This window comes from Fukomys damarensis, unplaced genomic scaffold (genome assembly GCF_012274545.1).
Source record: "Fukomys damarensis isolate Sample0158 unplaced genomic scaffold, DMR_v1.0_HiC HiC_scaffold_19, whole genome shotgun sequence".
Taxonomy (NCBI): Eukaryota; Metazoa; Chordata; class Mammalia; order Rodentia; family Bathyergidae; genus Fukomys; species Fukomys damarensis.
In genome coordinates this window covers 9,121,425-9,140,381 of record NW_022900931.1, presented here as the reverse complement: position 1 = coordinate 9,140,381, position 18,957 = coordinate 9,121,425, and the positions used below count along the sequence as shown (strand labels likewise).

Here is an 18,957-nt window from a genome sequence, read left to right as displayed (position 1 = left end):
GATTATCACCCTGGAAGGGGCGGGGGCTTTAACTCAGTGGCACCGTGCTTGCCTTGCAAGTGCAAAGTCGTGAGTTTGATCCCCGGTACCACACACAAAAAAAGTATCACCCTGGAATAAATCTAGGCCAGGACACACAAGACTGCTATGCTGCGAAGAGAAAAACACAACTATCAGAATTCCATCAGGCTTTCTGGAAGAAATTGATAAGCTAATCCTGTAATTCACATGGAAATGCAAAGGGTCTTAAATAGGCAGAAATAATTTTGAGAAAAGAAGAGCAAAGTTCTTAGTACTTGATTTTGGAATTTGACTACTGTAATTAATCCTGTAATTCACATGGAAATGCAAAGGGTCTTAAATAGGCAGAAATAATTTTGAGAAAAGAGCAAAGTTCTTAGTACTTGATTTTGGAATTTGACTACTGTAACTGATACAGGCTGATAATGGTGTGATTATAATAAGTATATCAATGGATTGATAAATATATCAATGGAACAGAATACAGAGTCCAGAAATAGTCCCACACATATATCGCAAATCAATTTTTGACCAAGACGTCACATCAATTCAATGGGTAGAGAAGTCTTTTTAAAATGGGTTGAAAGGCTGGGGATGTAGCTCAGTAGTGCCGTGCCCACCTGGCAAGTGCAAGGTCCTGAGTTCAATCCCTGGTACCGAAAGAAAGAAAGAAAGAAAGAGAAAAGAAAGAAAGGGTTGGAGTCAGAAGATACGGTGATAGATGGCTGTAATCCCAGTGCTTGGGAGGCTGAAGCAGGAGGATCACCAGAAGTTTGAGGCCAGCTTGAGTTACGTAGGGAGTCCTGAATTGTATAGTGAGACCCGGTCTCAAAAAAAAAAAAGTTAGAACAATTGATTATCCACACAGAGAAAGATGAACCTTGACTCACTCCACATACAAAAATCAATCTGAGGGAGGAGGGGGTGAAGGGAGGGCAGGGACAAGGGGAAAAAATGAGAATCAAGAATTGTCATGTGAAGGTACAAGATCCCAATACTGAATATAACTGTATTGTATACCTAGACTGTACCAATAAACTCAATAAAAATTTAAAAAAAATTATTTGGAAAAAAATAAATCTGAGATGTATCACAGAAATAAATGCAAGGGCAAGGGCTGGGGATGCAGCTCAGTGCCACAGTGCCTGCCTGGCAAGCATGAGGCTCTGAGTTTGATGCCTGGTACAAAAAAAAAAAAGAAAGCAAAGCTCAGAAGAATATAGAGTTTCTAGAAGAAAACCCAGGAAAATATTTTGGCCATGGGGTAGATAAAGATTTGTTAGATAGGATATAAGTATGAACTATTTAAAAAAAAGTAAAATTTTTACTTATCAGAGATGACAGTGGTGTGAGAAACCAAAAGCGGAAATAAGGACCAAAATGTATGGTGGATGTTGGGAAATGGGAAGAAAGTTTTCAATGGAAACAAAGCTTTTGTGCATAGGGAGGGGAGGGGTTGGACAGGGGGAATGGGATAAAATAAAATTTGTTTAAAAAAAGGTGACAGTGCCGGGTGTGGTGGCGCATGCCTGTAATCCCAGCACTCGGGAGGCTGAGGCAGGAGAATCGCTGTGAGTTTGAGACCAGCCTGGGCTACATAGTGAGTTCCAGGTCAGTCTCAACTACATAGTGAGACCCTGTCTAAAAAAAAATAAAAAAAGATGAACAGTGTTATAGAGAAGCATCTGACGGAGGAGTCCTCCTGTGACTACATAAAGAACTCCCAGTGTCAATGATAAGAATGACACAAAACATCCCTCACGGAGGAAGTGCAGAGCGGAACCCAGTGAGATACCGCTCCACCCTCCCTGGGAGAGAGACCGGCCACTCTGAAAGGTGGCAAGTACTGAATGGCACGAGCTCACTCTGCCGCCGAGGGACGGAGGGCACAAGCGCGCCAGAGAATCCAGGCCACTTCTCACAAAGCTAAGCCTACGTCAGCGCCGGGCCGAGGGCTCTCCCTGCAGGAGCCACCGCCTGCCCACAGAAAGACGGAGAGGAAGTTCTCAGCAGCCGTGTTCCTCCGAGCCCACAGCAGCCTCACTGAGAGACACCTCAAATGGGCATCGGGGCAGGGGTGGCTACAGAGATAGTGACACTCGCACACCACGGGTACCAAGCAGTGAAGTGATGCACAGTACTAGCACATGCGACACATGTGACAGACCTCACCGCATACCAGGAGCTGGACACACAGAATCCCTGGAGTCCAACCCCACCGTGCAGAGCTCTGTCCGTCCGAAGTGGGAGAATCAGTCTCAGAAGGCAGAGGGGAACGGGGCTGTCCCAGGGAGGGGAGAAAGATGAGGAGGACACGGAACTTCCTGGGCTGATGGAGCCCCACACAACCACTGGCAAAAGTCAAAACTCATTAAAATCAACACTGAAACTGGGCGTGGTGGCACACATCCGAATTCCCAGCATTCAGGAGGCTGAGGCAGAAGGATCACATTGAGTTCAAGGACAGCCTGGGCTACATAGTGGGTTCAAGGCCAGTGAAACATTCTCGCTCTCAAAAAAAAAGAACTGGTCATTTAACTGTACGTAAATTTTACCTCAATAGGAAAAAAAATTAGATTCTGGGACAACAGTGGCAGTCTGAAGTGTAGTTCTCCAATCTTCCTTTGACGCTCAGAAAAGCTAATGGAGAAACTAGACTGAAAACGTGAAACTCAGTCGATATTCTGAGCAAGGTGAGGTGACAGGGCAAGAGTCCCTGCAGATCTGATTTTGCTTTCCTTGGTTTCAGTGGCCCGCTGTCCCCCGCTATCCGCAAATATTAAGTGGAAACTTCCAGGAACAAGTCATTCATGAGTTACAAATAATTTTTATTGCAGAATATTGTTATACCCCTGTGTTGTGATTACTTTTTGTTTTCAGCTCTCACTGTGCCTAATTTACAGCTAAACTTTCTCACGCTGGTGTATGTGTAGAAGGAAACATAGTCCCTGTTCTCACTGGATCTGGTATCACCTGCAGTTTCAGGTATCTAATATGGGTCTTGGAAGGGAAGGGTCCCCTGTGGATAAGGGGCACTGCTGTATACCCCAGAGCCCCCCAAACTGACACACTGCCACTGAGAAGTTTGGGTAGGGCCAGCATTTGGCACAGGAGGCAGCAGAAGGTACTGGGTACCCAGGGACCCAGGACTGGAGCTCCCACGCAGGCAGTGTGGGGACAGCAGCCGACCCTGAGGACTTGCGAGTGGGAGGGGGGACAGTTCAGGGGTCCCTAGTAGAACCTGCAGGGCTGGGGCAGTTGTGTGGCAGGGGCTCCACCCCGGGATAGAAGATGCCATGAGCAGGGGCAAAATCAAGAGCAGAGACACAGGCACAGAGGAAGGAAAAAGCCCACAAGAGTCTGGGAGGGACCAGAGCCCGGAAACTGCAGACAGGATGGGAGAAAGGAAGCTGCCACATTTTAGGGAAGGATAAGAGGAACAGTCTTACGGCTTGGGTCTAGATGTCCTCCCAAAACCCATGAGATCATAGGTGGGGCTTTTTCAGAGGTTGTGTGAGGGTGGATTCATGCGCAATGCTAGGTTCAAGGGCACCAGGATGAAGGGTGTGAGAGCTCCCCACCCTAAGTAGTCTGGATAAGATAAAAGGGGCAGAAAGACACTGTTAAGGTCCCTTGTCACTCTTGCTATCTTCTGCTTGCCATGAATTGGGCTCTCCTCTGCCACGCCAGCCTGCCTTGGAGCCAGCTGACTATGGACTGAAACCTCTGAGAACTCTGAGCTAAGTAAATCTTTCGCCCTTTAACTTTGAGTGTTGGGTATTTTGTCTCAGCAATAAGAGAAAAGTAACTACGACAAACAAGAAGAGACCTATGAGGTTAGAAAGACTCTCCTGACTCTGCCCTGAACATTTCACAGGAAAACTGATTTCCTGTAAAGAAAGAGCAACAACTCTGAAGTCAATCCAACAGAAATTTATTACGAAGGAAAAAAACGTAGAACAGAACAATGTTCCCACGGACAGCAAAGTTGCCAGAAGACGGAAGGAAGAAAACTGTCACCTATGGCTCAAAAGACACAAAGAGAGAGTACAAGGCTGGAAGAAAACAGTGGCTGAGAACTGGGAAAGGTCAGAAGAGAATGAAAAACTGAAAAAGAAAACACAGGTTTAGTAATGAAGGCTCAACTATAAGTAACATAAAGGTAAATAAACACGGTAAATAATAATTTAAGAGAAACACAGGAAAAGGGAAGAATTTTTTTTTCTTTCCTTTTCTTTCTTCTTTTTGTGGTTCTGAGGACTGACGTAGGTAAATAAACACGGTAAATAATAATTTAAGAGAAACACAGGAAAAGGGAAGAATTTTTTTTTTCTTTCCTTTTCTTTCTTCTTTTTGTGGTTCTGAGGACTGACAAGGCCCTTCACACTGAGCTATATTCCTATCCCTTTATTTTTTATTTTGAGACAGAGTTTTTGCTAAGTTGCTAAGTGGCCCGGTTAGGCTCAAACTTGCAATCCTCCTGCCTCAGCCTCCCAGAGTGCTGGGATTCCAGGCATGACACTGTGCTCAGCTTGGACATTTTTTTATTTTATTTAATTAATTTACTTATTTATTTTTGGAAAAAAATTTAAATAAAAAAGAAAAGGAAAGTGAGAGCTACTGGGTTCAAAGGGTTTGTTTGGGGGTGGGTAATGAAAGGATTTTTTTAAAAAGAAAGTATTTTTAAATTAGTTAGTAGATATGGTCGCTCAATTTTGTAAATATACTGAAAACTGCTGGGCATGGTGGTGCACACCTATAATCCCAGCAGCCTGGGAGGCTGAGGCAGAGGATCGCTTCAAGTTTGAGGCCTGCCTGGGCCACCCAGTGAGTTGAAGGCCAGCCTGAACTATGTACCTAGACCCTGTCTCAAAAAACTTCTGAGTTCTATACTTTAAAAGAGTGAATTTTATAGTATGTGAATTATATCTCAATAAAGCTGACAACTACGGATGTCTATGGTTTTAGATCCGTATCTACAAGAGGGATTGTACTATAGTGTCATCCTACCTTCAGAGATTAAATCATAATATCTGCCAGAGGAAAAAACAAAGTAGAAATAAAATAAAAAGTCCAAATATCCAAAAGGAAGAGACAAATACTATTGCTTCTCGGCCTTTTGGCTAAGACCAAGTGTAGGAAGACACAAATAACTGAAGCCAGGCTATGAGGCTCTAACACATAGGCAACAGGAGCCCATAAAGAATAAATCCAGGGAAAGGGAACAAAATAATTCTAGAAATATAATTTCACTTGCTTGAAATTATTTTAAAAATTGAAATTACATATTTTAAAAGTACATTGCATAATTGAGAATATCAACCCAGACTGATCAATACCAAGATACAATCTAGACAAAGTACTAGACTTGACAAAAACAAAAAGAGGCTGGATGTGGTGGCGCACACCTATAGTCCCAGCCCTCAGGAGGCTGAGGCAGGAGGATTGCAGTGAGTTTGAGGCCAGCCTGGGCTACGTGGTGAGAGGCTACACAGGTCAGCCTGAACTACATAGAGAGACCTTTTCTCAAAGAAAGAAAGAAAGAAAAAGAGGAGCAATCTTTTGAACATGTAGGCAAAAAAGAGCAAGAGACTTACCATGGAAAAGACAGATAATCGGGGTTTTCAGTAGAAATGTCCTGTGCTCTGTGTCAGAGGAAAACCATTTAAGATGTCCAAAGAAAAGGAAGAAAGGGGGCCAGGGATGTAGTTCAGTGGTGCCGCACCTGCCTGGCAAGTGTAAGGTCCTGAGTTCAATCCCCAGTACCAGAAAAGAAAAAGGAAAAAGAAGAGAAGAAGAGAGGGAGAGAGGGAACATGATGAGCAAGGATTCCACGTACTGCAAAGCTGACTTTGAGCACAGAGAGACAAAATTATTACCTGCCCGCGAAAATGCAGAGAAAACTGTTCACATGAGCCTCACACTGGGAACTTTGGAGAAAAGCTTCAGACCACCAGAGCGATAGGCGCCGGGCGTTAAGAGTGGGCATATGCGTAGCCAGCTGGACCGAGGGACAGAGGGGGCTCAAGGGGGCTTCGAGGTGAGAACCCCACGTACTGACAGTGTGAACACAGTACAGTTTCTCTCTCCCCACCCCTAGTCCTTCCTAGTGGGCCAGATCCCAGGTTTCATCGAGCCAGGGGATCCAGAAAGCAACAGGGCCCCTGAGCTTCATGAGAGTGGACGATCAGCAACTCCTGGAGACTGGGTCAACCGGCCTGGGTCTTCAACAGACAAAGAAAGGGCTTAGGGGCTGTATCTAGATACCCCCTAAAGCCCATGCGGTCTGTGTGGGGATTTGGGAGGTGGCTGGGTTAGGGCGTGGGATGCTGGGATTAAGGGTGCCCTGCCCTGGATATGGGTGGTACCATTGATGGCTTCCAGCTTGGGCAGAAACTGTATCGGGAGCTTCTGCTGCTTTGCTGATGGCTGCTGTAGCTCCTGCCTGCCCTGCCATGAACTGTTTCTCTTCTGCGATGTCCCTCTGCCCTGCTCCCCTGCCCTGGAGCTAGACAACTATGGACTGAAACCTCTACGGACTGTGAGCTAATAAACCTCTCTTCCTTTAACTTTGGGTGTCAGGTATTTAGTTTCAGCGGTGAGAAAAGCAACTAAGGTAAAAGGAAAAGGAACAGATGCAGGGAGACCAGGAGGTTAAAAGAAATCCAAAGACATGATTTCTTTTTAAGCAGAGAGAGAACGCATTCTCGTGTCCCAGGCTGTACACGTGGGTGACAGCTATGAAGAAACATAGAAAGTGTCAGCACAGACCAGTGGCCACTTTTGGGGCAGGGGCTGTGATTTTTATGGGACCCCATGGAGGGGCTCCCTGGGGGCCCAAGGCCAGTTCTAGACCTGAGAAGCGATTTCACGGCTGGTTAAAAATATAGCCGAGCATGCTCATGCACACCTGTAAGCTCAGCAATCTGGAAAACTGAAGCAGGAGGATCACAAGTTCAAGCCCAGCATGCACAACTTAGTGACTTAGCAAGAACTTTTCTTAAAATAAAAAATAAAATTAGGGCTGGGACTATAGCTTGGTGTGAAGGGCCTGGGATCCATCCCCAGCACTGACAAAATAAAATCTCATCCGCCAAACACAAACCCTGCTCTTTTCCTCCATAGCCTACTTTGAATCTACCATGTGACATACATAGTCACCCACTTCCAGTGGGTTTTGTCTGATCCCTTCCACAGAGGGCGGCGTTTCTGTCTGCTGTGTCCCAGTACCCACGACGTATGTGGCACGCAGTGCGATACCATTATGGAACGAAGGAGCCTGGGGAGGAGGAGGTACCCCTGGCGCCTTCTACCTGGTACAGTGCTGGTGGGGGGCCTGCCCAGTTGTCACAGCCAAGATGCAGCATCTGGACAGGATAGCGCTCCTTACAGAGTGGGCCTGGGTGACAATCATCCCTACATAGCCCAGGTGTACCACAACTGATGTGGAAAGCCACTGAACACAGGACACGACAGCCAGCCACAGGCCATAACCAACAATCCATGCCCAAGCATCAGGGCTCAGTGCTAAACCCCAGAGTCTCCCCTGGCACCTGGGACATGGTTTGGTCCTGTGCAGGTACTGATGCCCGTTTTCCCCATGACGAACTGGTCAGTATTTTACCGTGTCCTCCTGAAGCACCTCCTGAAGTAAATTAGAGAGCACAGGTTTTCACAGCCACTCCAGAACCTTCTATGGCCTGTACCTCACCAGGCCCCATCTGCCTCTCCTGGCCCAGCTTGGGCTCTGGCTCCCTCTGCCCCTGCTCCACTGGCCAGGAAACCCTCTCTCCTCCTCAAGCCCTGCTCCTTCGCCCACCTCACTTTTCCTTCCACACAGGGAACCTCTGTTCCATGCCTGGCCCCTGCAGGCCCCAGAGCAACAGAGAACAGAAGAACATAGCCCCGCAGAGGTCCCAGTGAGCCAGGAAGACCTGACAATGGCAGGTTACAGTCTACTTCCGGTTACCGCACAAGGTCCCCAGTGCCAAGACAAACAGTTCATCCCTCATCATTCACCCCTGAAAGGCAGTTTGATTATCTGCAAACTAAGGCCCAGAGTCCAATGTCACCAAGCCAGCAACTGGCAGAGCTGGTCTTCGAAACCAGGCGCTCTGGCTATGAGCCCTTCAGAACAGATAGAGGCAGCTGCTGGGGTGGGGGTGGGGCTGCACCCCCGGGCAGGATCGGAGGCGTCATGGTGGGGGAGCTGCGCTGACAGTGGGGGAGGGGTGGGCCTCAGCCAGAGCAGAGCTGGACAGCTGCCCAGTGGCCGCACCTGCAGGGGCCATCTCAGCTCTACTGGGGGTGCAGGGGTGGCAGGTCTGGCTCCCCACAAACAGCGGCCTGTGTTTAGCTCTGAGGGCAGTGGTGGTGTGGAGCAACATGGTGGCTGCTCCCAGGGAGGCTGGAGGGAGGAGCAAGGACTGGTGGGGGTGGCCATGGCCGGGGCCTGACACCCCTCTCTGGGCAATGGTCCTTCTCATCCTAGCTCCCACACTCACTCGGGAATCGTACTGGGTCTCTGACACTCAGTTTCCTCCTCTGTAAGTGGGGTAGAAATGGCCACAGCCTTCGAGGTTACTGAGGCTGATCAAACTGCTGCAGGAAAGGTGCCCAGCAAAGCATGCCCAGCAGGTGCCAGAAGGGTGGCTGTTTTATTGCACTGATCAGCGCCAGGTGGGGGTAAGGAAGTCTGCCCTGGAAGGACTCTGAGAGTTGAGCCCTTTATCTCCTTGGAACGAAACCCGCTCGCCCTCTGACCCCAATCCCTGGGGACTGCTACTCACCACCACCTCCAGGTCTGAGTTCAGGTGCCGCTGAGTGTCTGACATCTGCACCAACATCTCGCCTGCAGGCAGAGGGAGCAGCAGCTTCAGTGTGGGGAGGGGGAGGGGGCAGCTTCAGTGTGGGGAGGGCCCCCCCGGAGGGCCCCCCCACGCCACACCCCCCTAGGAGCTGGTCCTGAGTGTGGATTTCAGAACCAAAGTCCAGGAATTTCCCCTCTGACTCTGGGGATGCGCAGGCTTATCCCAGCCTGGGCACAGCCCTGGTGGGAGTGGCACCGAGGGGCCTGGCTGCGGGCCTGTCGGGGTGAGGGTTGCTGGGAGGGCGAGTGTGCCGAAGGAACCCCCTCCGGACCCCAAGAGTGGGCAAAGGCAGAACCCGTGTCTGGGAGCAGAGGCCCAGCGGGGAGGCCAGCTGGGAGGAGTGACCCCTACCCTACCAGGAAGAGGGGGTACAGCAGAGGGAGAGGGCCTCACCCAGGATCTGCGAGGTGGAGCTCTGCAGGGCCTGCTCCCCTATTTTCTGGATAGCACTGAAGTACACCTCGGCCGCCTCTGACAGAGCTGAAGAGACAAGGGACAGTCCAGCCTCAGCCCCTGCATCCGTCCGCACCCTTTGGAGGCCCTGCTTTAGACAGTGTGAACAAGGGACATCTGGGGCCTGGCATAGGTGTACGAGAGGGAGAGCGTCACGTGTGTCTGTCATGGGGGAAGCAGGCCTTGACTCTGAGGGCCTACGAGGGAGGGAGAGGCTGGTGGTCCTTGCTCTGTTGTTCACTGGTGCTGGTGGCAGATGGTGTGGGAACTATGGTGGCTGCAGCACACTGGGCCAAGGGGGGCCAGTCTCATGGGAGACCCACAGAGCGGGTACCACTGAGGAATCTACCACCAGCCGGTGCAGGCTGGGAGCAGAGGTAGCCCTGGGCCTGGGCTGGGTTTTTTGTTTGTTTGTTTGGTGTTTTGAGACAGGGGTACTCTATATTTTGTTTTGTTTTTGATTTTTTGTTTTGGTACTGGGGATCGAACTCAAGTCCTTGAGTTTACGAGGCAGGCGGTGGCACCACTGAGCTAAATCCCTGGACCCCAGGGTTTCTCTATATAGTTCAAGTTGAACTTGAACTACGTAGCCCAGGCTGGACTGGAACTCCCAGCAGTCCTCCTGCCTCAGCCTCCTGAGTGCTGGGATTACAGGCGTGTACTACCATTTCCATCCTGGGGTGGATTCTGAGGGTGTACACTCAGCTGTGGGGACTGCAATACCTCGTGCTGGTCTCAGGCGCATCTGGGGCATGTGGGGGGCACTGGGGCGTGGGTGTGGATGGAACGGGGCAGAGGCTGTGTGGGCACAGGAGGTGCATGCGTGTGAGGCAATGGGACGGGGTGGCGGACCTAGGCTGAGGAGGCCCTGTGTTGGTGTGGGCTCAGGCACTGGTGATGGTAGGGCGGGCAAAGCCAAGGGGCTGGGCACCAAGCCGGGCACTCACCATGGAAGGCCCGGAGATAGTTGTTTCCCAGATACACCAGGTTCTCTAGGGCAGGGTTGAACTGCTCCATGATGCTCTGGACCCAAGGACGAGGAAGGCCGGGCACAGAGACAGGAAAAGGAACAATGGACAGAGGTGCCCACTCTGAACCAGGGGAAACCCAGAACCCTGGCTCTTGGCTGCAGGGCCCCAGAGGCCATCTTTTGGGGGCCGATCCAGGCCACAGTCCCCTTGTGTCATCTGCTGCTCCATAGTGGTCTGGCAGAGCTGGATGCCCCTGAGATGGGATACCTCAAAGGGTACCTCCTCCTTCCCTGGGCTGAAGCTTGCCCATCTGCTGTGCTCCTGCTGGGCACAGCCTGCCCTGACCCGCATCTGATCCTCTCTGGGCCAGACACACAGGGCTGGGACGGCCACCTCAGGGGTGGAGCAGGCTTTGCGCTTGTCAAAGAAGAGACCCCAGGAGCGGGGCTGTGGCTGGGTTGCTATGAGCCCCCTGGGTTGTGGCCTGTTGGAGAGCACCCTGGGAGGTGGAGATAGCCCTGGTCTTGGATTTGGAATTGGGTCTTGATTCAAATCCCAGCAGCACCTCTTCCTCCCTGTGACCTTGACAAGCTGTTTGACCTCTGTGGTCTTGGTTCCCTCATCTATCAAATGGCGGTCGGTTATTTTCTATTTCACAGATTAGGAGAGGTAAGGCTTATATGCGAGGGGTCCTGCTCACAGGTGCTCAATAAATGTCGTGGACACTGCAGCAAGTCCTCACAGGAAGTTCAGAAATGGAATCGAGGGAGAGTCCCCGCTCCCCAGCCCACACCCAGCCTTCCCCTGGGACCTGCACCTTGCGACTCGACAAGCCGGGTCCCTGTTCCTAGGCACAGCCGCCTAGGCCCCGGCCCCAGGCCCCATCCTGCCTTGTTAGGAGGAGGAAGCAGGAGTCCTGCTGAGTGTAAGGCTGACTGATCCCATCACCCCACTCCTGGGCCCACAGCTCAGCCCTGCGTGGCTCCGGCCTCCTTCCCAGAACCTGTGGCCCGCATCCGCCCTGTTCTCGGGGCAGGCGGGACCTCCATACCCCAGCCTTGTGCTCACCTTGTAGATGGCCATGGTGGACCTGTAGAACTGGTCCATCTCAGGTGCCATGGGTGGCCACGTGGGCACTGGGCAGGAAGCGTGTGGCAGGAGCAGGGCCGGGCACCCCCGGGTCAGTCTCTGCAGTGCCCGGTGCTTGGCAGGAAGCGAGCAGGCTGGAGTGGGACCTACAGACGTGGTGGCCTTGGAGGAGGTAGCCACTTAATAATTTACCAGCAGGGATGTCAGTGTGATCTGGGGCGTAACCAGAGCCGGCAGGGAAGGCATCCTGTGACGCAGGCTGGTTCATGTGACCTGCCCTTCAATTATTTACCTCTCTTAGTGTGGGCCAGTGGGCACACTGGATGGGACTCCCCCAGGCCACCTTGTCTTCGGGGCACTGTCCTGGCACTGGCCGCTACCAAGCACTGTCCATTCCACAGGGCTGGAGTGCTCGACGCCCTCCTCCTGGGTTCCCCAAAGCAGCCCTGGAGCCAGACCCACCCATTCAGTGGACACACTGCTGTCCTCAGACCTCGCCTCTGCTCTGAGCCTGGAGGGGGCACCGGATCCCCATGCCCTCCCCCACATCTGTTCCTGACCACCCAGGTCCTCTGAATGCCAGAGAGGGGGTGTAGGTCTGAGGACAGACCACGGTCCTGCTCACTCAGGAGCTCTGTTCCCCACGTCACCCCACCTCTCTGACGGGCTGTCCTCCACCCCCATGGGCCTGCCTGGGGCAGGTGAGCCTGCTGCTGCCCCCAGACACCCCACGGGCCTGTTGTGCAGAGGCCTGCAGAGGTGTTCCTGCACCAGCACGCTGGGCCACAGAGCACAGGAAGAGGCCAGGTGGTGGCTGGGGAACAGAGCACAGTCACACCTCGGTGCACTGGGGTCCACACCATTTATTTCACAGTTTTTGGGGCCCCCACCCCCTCCCCACTCTCAAATGCTTCTGCACGAAGTGAACTCATGGGGTGACCTTTGCGAGCTGGGGAGGACTCAGGGTGGGGCGGCTCCGAGGGTAGGGTGGCCGGATGTGCAGAGAGGCAAAGTCAAATGGAGCATCTGCCCCCGGAGCCTGGGTTTCCCGTGAGAGTGGGGGGCAGACTGGGAAACCTGAGGGGACCTTGCAGGTCTAGGGGCTGCAGGGTGTGCCGGGCACTGTAGTGTTGTAGCTGAGGGGACATTGGGCCACTGGTCAAGTCATTTGTCCCTCAGTCAGGGGAAGGAGCTGAGGACTCTGGGCACTCAGCCTGCAGTGACAAAAGATGCGGAAGGTGGTGAGGAGGGCGACCAGCCTCAGGCGAAGCTGCTTGCGCTCCAGGCCCCAGTCCACCAAAGGGTGCGGAGCAGCCCGCCCTGGCTCTTCCTGGGTGGCAGTGGCCTCGCCACAGGGAAGAGAGGAGCTCAAGGTGAGAGCAGCAGCTGGACCAGCTTCTGAAACTGCTCTCGGTGCTCGTAGATGTAGACCTCGGTCTCCCAGAGTGCGTTGACCAGCACCGCATCGCTGACCTCATCCAGCATGATGTCCGTCCCCAGCTGGGGGTTCAATCTGTCCAGAGCAAGGAGGACAGGTCACCCAGGTACAGTGGGGACAAGAGCAAGGATGGGGTGGGCTGGGGGAACACAGCAGCCCCCTGGGAAGGGCAGGTCCACGCTGGGGGGTGAGGGTCATTGGGTCCCACCAGGCTGAGGCGGTGGCGCGGCCGGAGTCCTGGGCTCACCTGAAATACTGGATTCCCACCATCTCGCACCAGGCCCGGGCCCGGTCGACAGCCCGCCCATCGGGGTCCGTGCACTGGGGGGAAATAGCCTCCATGAGCCCACCCGCAGACCCGGCACTGCCCACCACAGAGACCCCCAGGTCCTAGTGCCCATCATAGAAGGCGAGTCCCCCTCCTTTGGCCCGGGGACCCCAGCTGTGCAGTCTGTGGCAAGGGTTTCACATGTGGCTCAAGAGAGTCTGTCTGGGGTCACCGAATGGGTCACTGTCTGGGCTTCTACACCAAGCTCTTTGCAGAAAGGGCTCCACAGCCAGAGGACACTTGAACATACACACTATGGCAGTAAGGGCAGGGGTGTCACTGAGCTGCTGTCCTGGGCACCTCCCCCTGCAGCTAGCTGAAGAGCCTGACAGATCTGAGTCTCAACTCAGGGAGAGGGCGGAGACCCCAGGGAAGCTGGAAGGGGGCCCAGACTCACACAGTCCACCACCATCTTGCCCAGTTCCTTGGCCCCAAAAACAGTCTTGGCCAGTTCCCAGGGGTTGCTGGGGCGGAAGACGTCCACACAGCTCACAGGTACCTGAGGGGACCGCCCTGTCCCCAGAGACACCACAATGGAGAGTTTCTTCACCTTGTTGCCCTGACCCTGTGGGGAGGAGGACAGGAGTAGCTGAAGGAGACCCGCCATGGATGGGTGGACCCAGGGGAGTCAGAGAGAGGCACTGGGGGCACCACAGAGGGGGAAGAGGCCAGAGGACCAGGGCACACCTGGGTACACTCGGGCATGGCTCCTGGCCAGACCCTATAGACGGGGTCTGGCTGTGTGAGACCAGCCCCCTCCCTGAAGGGCTGATGTGGTGTCACTCAGATCTCTTAGGAAAGCCCTGTATGTACCAACAAGGCCTCACACCCCCTGGCTGTGGGTGCTCCTGCCAGCCCATGGGCTGAGGCAAGAGTCAAGGTTAGGGCGGGGAAGGGAGAGGAGGAGGGATTGATGGGTCTTTGGTCTCTGCTGCTTACAGGTGTTCTCACCATGGTCTCATTAATCCTCCAGGCAGAGCAAAGAAGGGTATGACCACCCTGCTTCACAATCAGGACTCTCAGCCAGGCTGGGACAGACTGGAAAGAGGTTTCCCAGCCACACAGTGGGCCACAGGGGCTGAGACTTGAACCCAGGATTGCGGGGGCTGCCTGGCATTTGTTCAACAACACTGTGCTGCTGATTTGCTGGGTGGCCTTGGTAATCCTCCTGGGTGATCTGCTCTGAGACCCACGCTTCTCATCCTTAACAGGACTGTGACGGAACAGACTTAAGTCTGAGCCCTTCAGGAAGCCCACCTGCCAGTACTTCGCAGGCCATGGCCACAGTCTTCACAGTACCCAGGGCAGGCACTGTTCCCTGCTCCCTGCTCCCTGCTCGGCAGCTAAAGTGAAGGACAGACCAGACAGGTGACGTCCCCTGGCGGGAGAGCCACTGACTCCGCTCCATCCTGTCCTCAAGGGTCTCAGAATGGGTCCCCAGGCTTCACAGCAAAGGCCCTCCTCCTCCTCCTCCTGGCCCTGCATAGCTCCTGGGGACACTGGGAGACCATGCCCCGGCCACGGTGGACTGCACGGGATGGGAGCTCCTTGTGGAAAGCACATAACCCCTGTGGGGCAGAGCGGCAGACGGCCAGCTCCTGCCCTTCCCACTGTCTGCAGGTGATGTGAACTCAGCCCAGCGCTCTTTGGCACACAGCACAGGCTGGGCCTAGAATCCCTCTTAGCACCTGCTGGGTTCCAGGGGGTAACGGCGGGTGTGGGGTGCAGCACTAGATGTGTGTGTGTGTGTGTGTGTGTGTGTGTGTGTGTGTGCGCGTGCGTGGGTGTAGCCTTCGCTGTCCTGGTTGACTCTGCAGTTGATGTGTGTGTGTGTGTGTGTGTGTGTGTGTGTGTGTGTGTGTGCGCGTGCGTGGGTGTAGCCTTCGCTGTCCTGGTTGACTCTGCAGTACACATTCATGCCCAGGCCCTCTCACCTGACATGGCTCTCACCTTGCGGATCAGGTCCTGATTGTACTCGTGGATCTCAGTCATGGCGTCCAATGTGGGGTTGTTGGCCAGCAGCCCGCCATCCAGAAAGCGCCCATTGGGCCGGAAGTAGGTGGGGGCTGCTCCGCTGCTCCGGGCTGCCCGCCACACCAGCTGCTCTGTGGCAGAAGAGACTGTGATAAGTAAGACCTTGCACTTTAGATCCCAGGGTATGTGGTGGGGGGCAGTGCAGGAAGAGAGAAAGTCTGGGAACCTTTTTTTTTTGGCTGTACTGGGGATTGAATTTAGGGCTTCCACACTGAGCTACATCCCCAATGCTTTTTTAATTTTCAGTCAAGGTCTTACTAAGTTGCTAAGTTGCCCAGGCTGATCTCGGACTTGAAATCCACCTGCCTCAGCCTCCCCAAGTGTAGGGATTACAGGTGTGTACCACCACGCCTGGCTAGTCTGGGAACTCTTCAGAAGCAGGCCCCCCAGGCTGTGCTGCTGAGCCCCGCTGTCCTCTGGAAGGCAGGGTACTGCTGAAGACCTCAGGTCTCCTCTAGCTGGTCAAAGCTCGAGGGGCCCCATCAATGTCTATGCTCGACCATCTGAGACCAAGGCAATCTTGGGGGCTGAGGGTGAACGACATCCAGCCTGCAATTCCCACCCCCCACCCACAGCGTCTGAGCCAACTACCTCCCACAAGTGCACCAAACCTGGTTTTCACCTGAGGGCTTAGCTGGAGGCTTCAGGTTAATGTTCTGGCTGAAGCGAGGCTCCCGGACGGCCTCTGGAGCCTCATAATTCCGGAAGAGGTGGAGCTCGGCTGGCTGCCGATCAGACAGGGTCCCGGTCAGCATCACCCTGTGGACAGGCAGGAAGGAGGGCAGCTGACCCACCTACCCGGCCACATCTCCCTCGCCCAGCACCCTGGCCCCATCCCCAGAACCCTGAATCCTGCAGTCTCAGGGGTGTCAGACGAAAGCACCCGGGCCTTGCTCAGGCAATGTGGCGAACTTTGCCCTCGTGCTGATGAGCCTATCTTTCCCCCGGTGATCCTTCGGGGAATTCACCCTAAGAGGCTGCCACACGTCGGGGGCCCAGGCAGCACATGCTCCTGCAGCAAGTGACTGGGAGCAGCTGCAGTGTCTGTCGGTGGACAGCCCAGTGGTCCACAGCTGCCTGCCCTGCCCACGTGCTGTCCCAAGGGATGAGCCAGGCAGGGGAAGAACTTAGGCATCAACGAGACATTTGTGCAGGAGGAGCAGGGCTCGGGACACTTCACCAAGCCACAGTTATTTCAGGACTCTGAAAGGACCCGCCTTGGTGGCCCGGCAACAGCGAGCTGGCTCCAGGATGGGAACTGCTCGGTGGCTGCAGCTCCAGGAGGGATGGCAGGAGATTTCTGTCTGTGGGACCTTTGATACCTCTCTAGTCTTCCGCTATGTGAGTCACCAGCTGCATACTTAACCCGAGAGACACAGACATCCAAACGCTGCTGGTGCAGCCCCCCAGGAAACTAGCATGTATCAAAATCCTTACAACTGTCTGGCTCCTGGATCTGAGAAGTCTATATTTGAATAATCTTAAATAAAATGTGTATAAGGCTGTTCACTGCAATGTAATTCATTACTGTGAAAAATCTAACTAGAACAACAGAAGGGGTGAGTGAACAACGATGCATTTTGCAGTCGATCGACGTTATACTGACAGAGTTCAGAGTAACATGAATTGTAAAGAAAAATATAAAAGAAAGGGACAAAAAACTCCACAGCTCCTGCGGACACTAAAAAATTTTTTTCTTTAAAAGGGAGGCTGAGTCAGGAAGATAAGCAGTCCAAGGCCACTTTAGGCACTTACTGAGATCTTGTTTCAAAATAAAAATTTGAGAAAAGGGCTGCTTGGTGGCAGAGTACTTGCCTGTAGGAGTCTCTGCATTCAACCCCCCTCCCTACAAACATTCAAAAAGACCAACAAATTCTATGCAAGGTACAAGAGAAGAAATCCCTATCTAGATGTAGCAGAGTATAAATACAGAGATCAAAACAATAACCAAAAGCATCCAAGGCCGAGGCCAGAGGCCCATCGCCTGTAAGAGAGTTCCAGATTACATGGATTTAGGCTGCCATGACAAAATTAAGAGACAATAGAATGGTATTTTACATATTCTAGAGAAGACAAAAATCACCAGACTAGAATTTTAGTCAACATGAATGACAGTGAAATAAGGTGATTTTCAAGTGATGACGTAAAATTAGCTTCTTTTCAAACAATCCTGCTAGTGGAGAATTTACCACTAGCAGATCTGCCCTAGGGAAAGGAAAGAGAATGCGCTAGGCAGAAGGAGAACCACCAGGATGGAAGTTTAACATGCAAGAAAGAATGCAGAGCAAAGAAGTCACACACACGCCAAGGAGTCACTTCGTATGGGCTTAGAGAACCTACTGACACATCTCACAAGCTGGCCATTAAATTGTTGGTAACTTCAAATCAGCACTTCCCCTGAGACATGGTTACCACCATAGCAGATCTTTCCAGGTAGATCTAAAGGAGTACCAGGTTAAAATATAACAATGTCTACGAGGCTGAAATAAACAAAGTAGGAGACTCGAAAGCACAAGGTCCCAAGGTTCGATCCTGGTACAGGAAAAAAAAATAAATAAATTAATTAAAAACAAGGTAGGTTAAGTCTTTGTAAATAGGGGAGGTTGGAGGGGGTGAAGGGAGGGCAGGGGCATGGGGAAAAAATGAGAACCAAAACCTGACATGTAACTGTACTGTATACCTACAATGTACCAATAAACTCAATAAAAAGAAAGAAAATGGCTTCAGTTCAGAAATTGAAAAATGTATTTTTAATAATCTATTTAAAAATTACAATAAAAATTATAAATCTTTTGAGCTGAATGACAATAAATATGCTTATAGGAGTAGTCAAAGCAGTACCTAGGGGAATGTTTAGATTTATACATATACAGACGGTATCTAAGCAGCCCTCCTTTCCTGTAGTTTTGCTTTCTGTGGTTTTAGTTGCCTATGGTCAACCATGGTCTAAAAATATTAAAATAAACAATTCCTAAGATGTAAGTTGCATGCTATTTGGAGTAGCGTGATCTGGTGCTGCCCTGCTCCCTCCCCGGGTACCCAGTGCTGTCTCAGTTACCAGGCTGGCTCTCACGGCTGTTGTGAGACTGACTGTGGGCCCCGTCTTCATGCAGTTTCAGACACCCTGAGGTCCTGACACCTATCCCCCAGGGTGAGGGAGATCTAGTGTATACACACACACACACACACAAACACACATGCACCTCACACACATCATATAGAGCAGCAGAAGAAAATCAATGACAAAACATTTTATTTTCATTAGTTGCTGGGTGTGGTGGTGCACGCCCATAATCCCAGCATTTGGGGAGGTTGAGACAGGAGGATCCAAAGTTTGAGCCCAGCCTAGGCAATTTAGAGACTTAGCAAGAGAGACCCTATCTTCAAATAAAAAATGCAAAATGGCTGAGGATGTATCTCAGTGTGAAGGCCCTGGGTTCAATCCCTAGTTTGGCCAAAAAAAAATCCTAAAACAATATACAATACAGAGTATTACGGTTTATATCTGAGACGGCCCCAAAGCCTCGTGTACTCATAGGCAGGGCTTTGGGGGGTCACTGGATTATGGAGGCTGACAAACGACATGTACTAGGAGGCAGGGTCTAGCCAGAAGAGGTGGTCCTGGGCTTATCTGCCCTCCCAGCTCTTTCCGCTCTCTGCTTCCCAGCTGCCCTGACCTGAGCTGCTTTCCTCTGCCCAAGCCCTTCCATGTTGCCAACCATGCAAAGACTGAAATTTCTTTTTCTTTTTTTT

At 52.2% G+C, this 18,957-nt stretch overlaps 2 protein-coding genes across 8 annotated transcripts in view; both read right to left on the bottom strand.

Annotated features, from left to right (window-relative positions):
• The window catches only part of Baiap2l2 (BAR/IMD domain containing adaptor protein 2 like 2), a 29,548-nt gene extending 17,819 nt beyond the window's left edge, over positions 1-11,729 (bottom strand). The window contains exons 1-4 of the mRNA XM_019205807.2: positions 11,384-11,729; positions 10,292-10,367; positions 9,285-9,371; positions 8,811-8,872 (exon numbers count right to left, since the gene is read on the bottom strand). Coding sequence (XP_019061352.1) covers positions 8,811-8,872; positions 9,285-9,371; positions 10,292-10,367; positions 11,384-11,434 — 276 coding nt within the window. The 5' untranslated portion in view covers positions 11,435-11,729. The remainder of the gene's footprint in view (positions 1-8,810; positions 8,873-9,284; positions 9,372-10,291; positions 10,368-11,383) is intronic.
• A 501-nt stretch (positions 11,730-12,230) lies between these two features.
• The window catches only part of Pla2g6 (phospholipase A2 group VI), a 45,614-nt gene continuing 38,887 nt past the window's right edge, over positions 12,231-18,957 (bottom strand). For all 7 annotated transcript variants that reach the window (XM_010613055.2, XM_010613073.2, XM_010613062.1 and 4 more), the window contains 5 exons: positions 15,827-15,963; positions 15,121-15,275; positions 13,568-13,735; positions 13,090-13,163; positions 12,231-12,917 (listed from right to left, as the gene is read on the bottom strand). In XM_010613055.2, the coding sequence (XP_010611357.1) occupies positions 12,773-12,917; positions 13,090-13,163; positions 13,568-13,735; positions 15,121-15,275; positions 15,827-15,963 (679 nt within the window). In that variant the 3' untranslated portion in view covers positions 12,231-12,772. The remainder of the gene's footprint in view (positions 12,918-13,089; positions 13,164-13,567; positions 13,736-15,120; positions 15,276-15,826; positions 15,964-18,957) is intronic.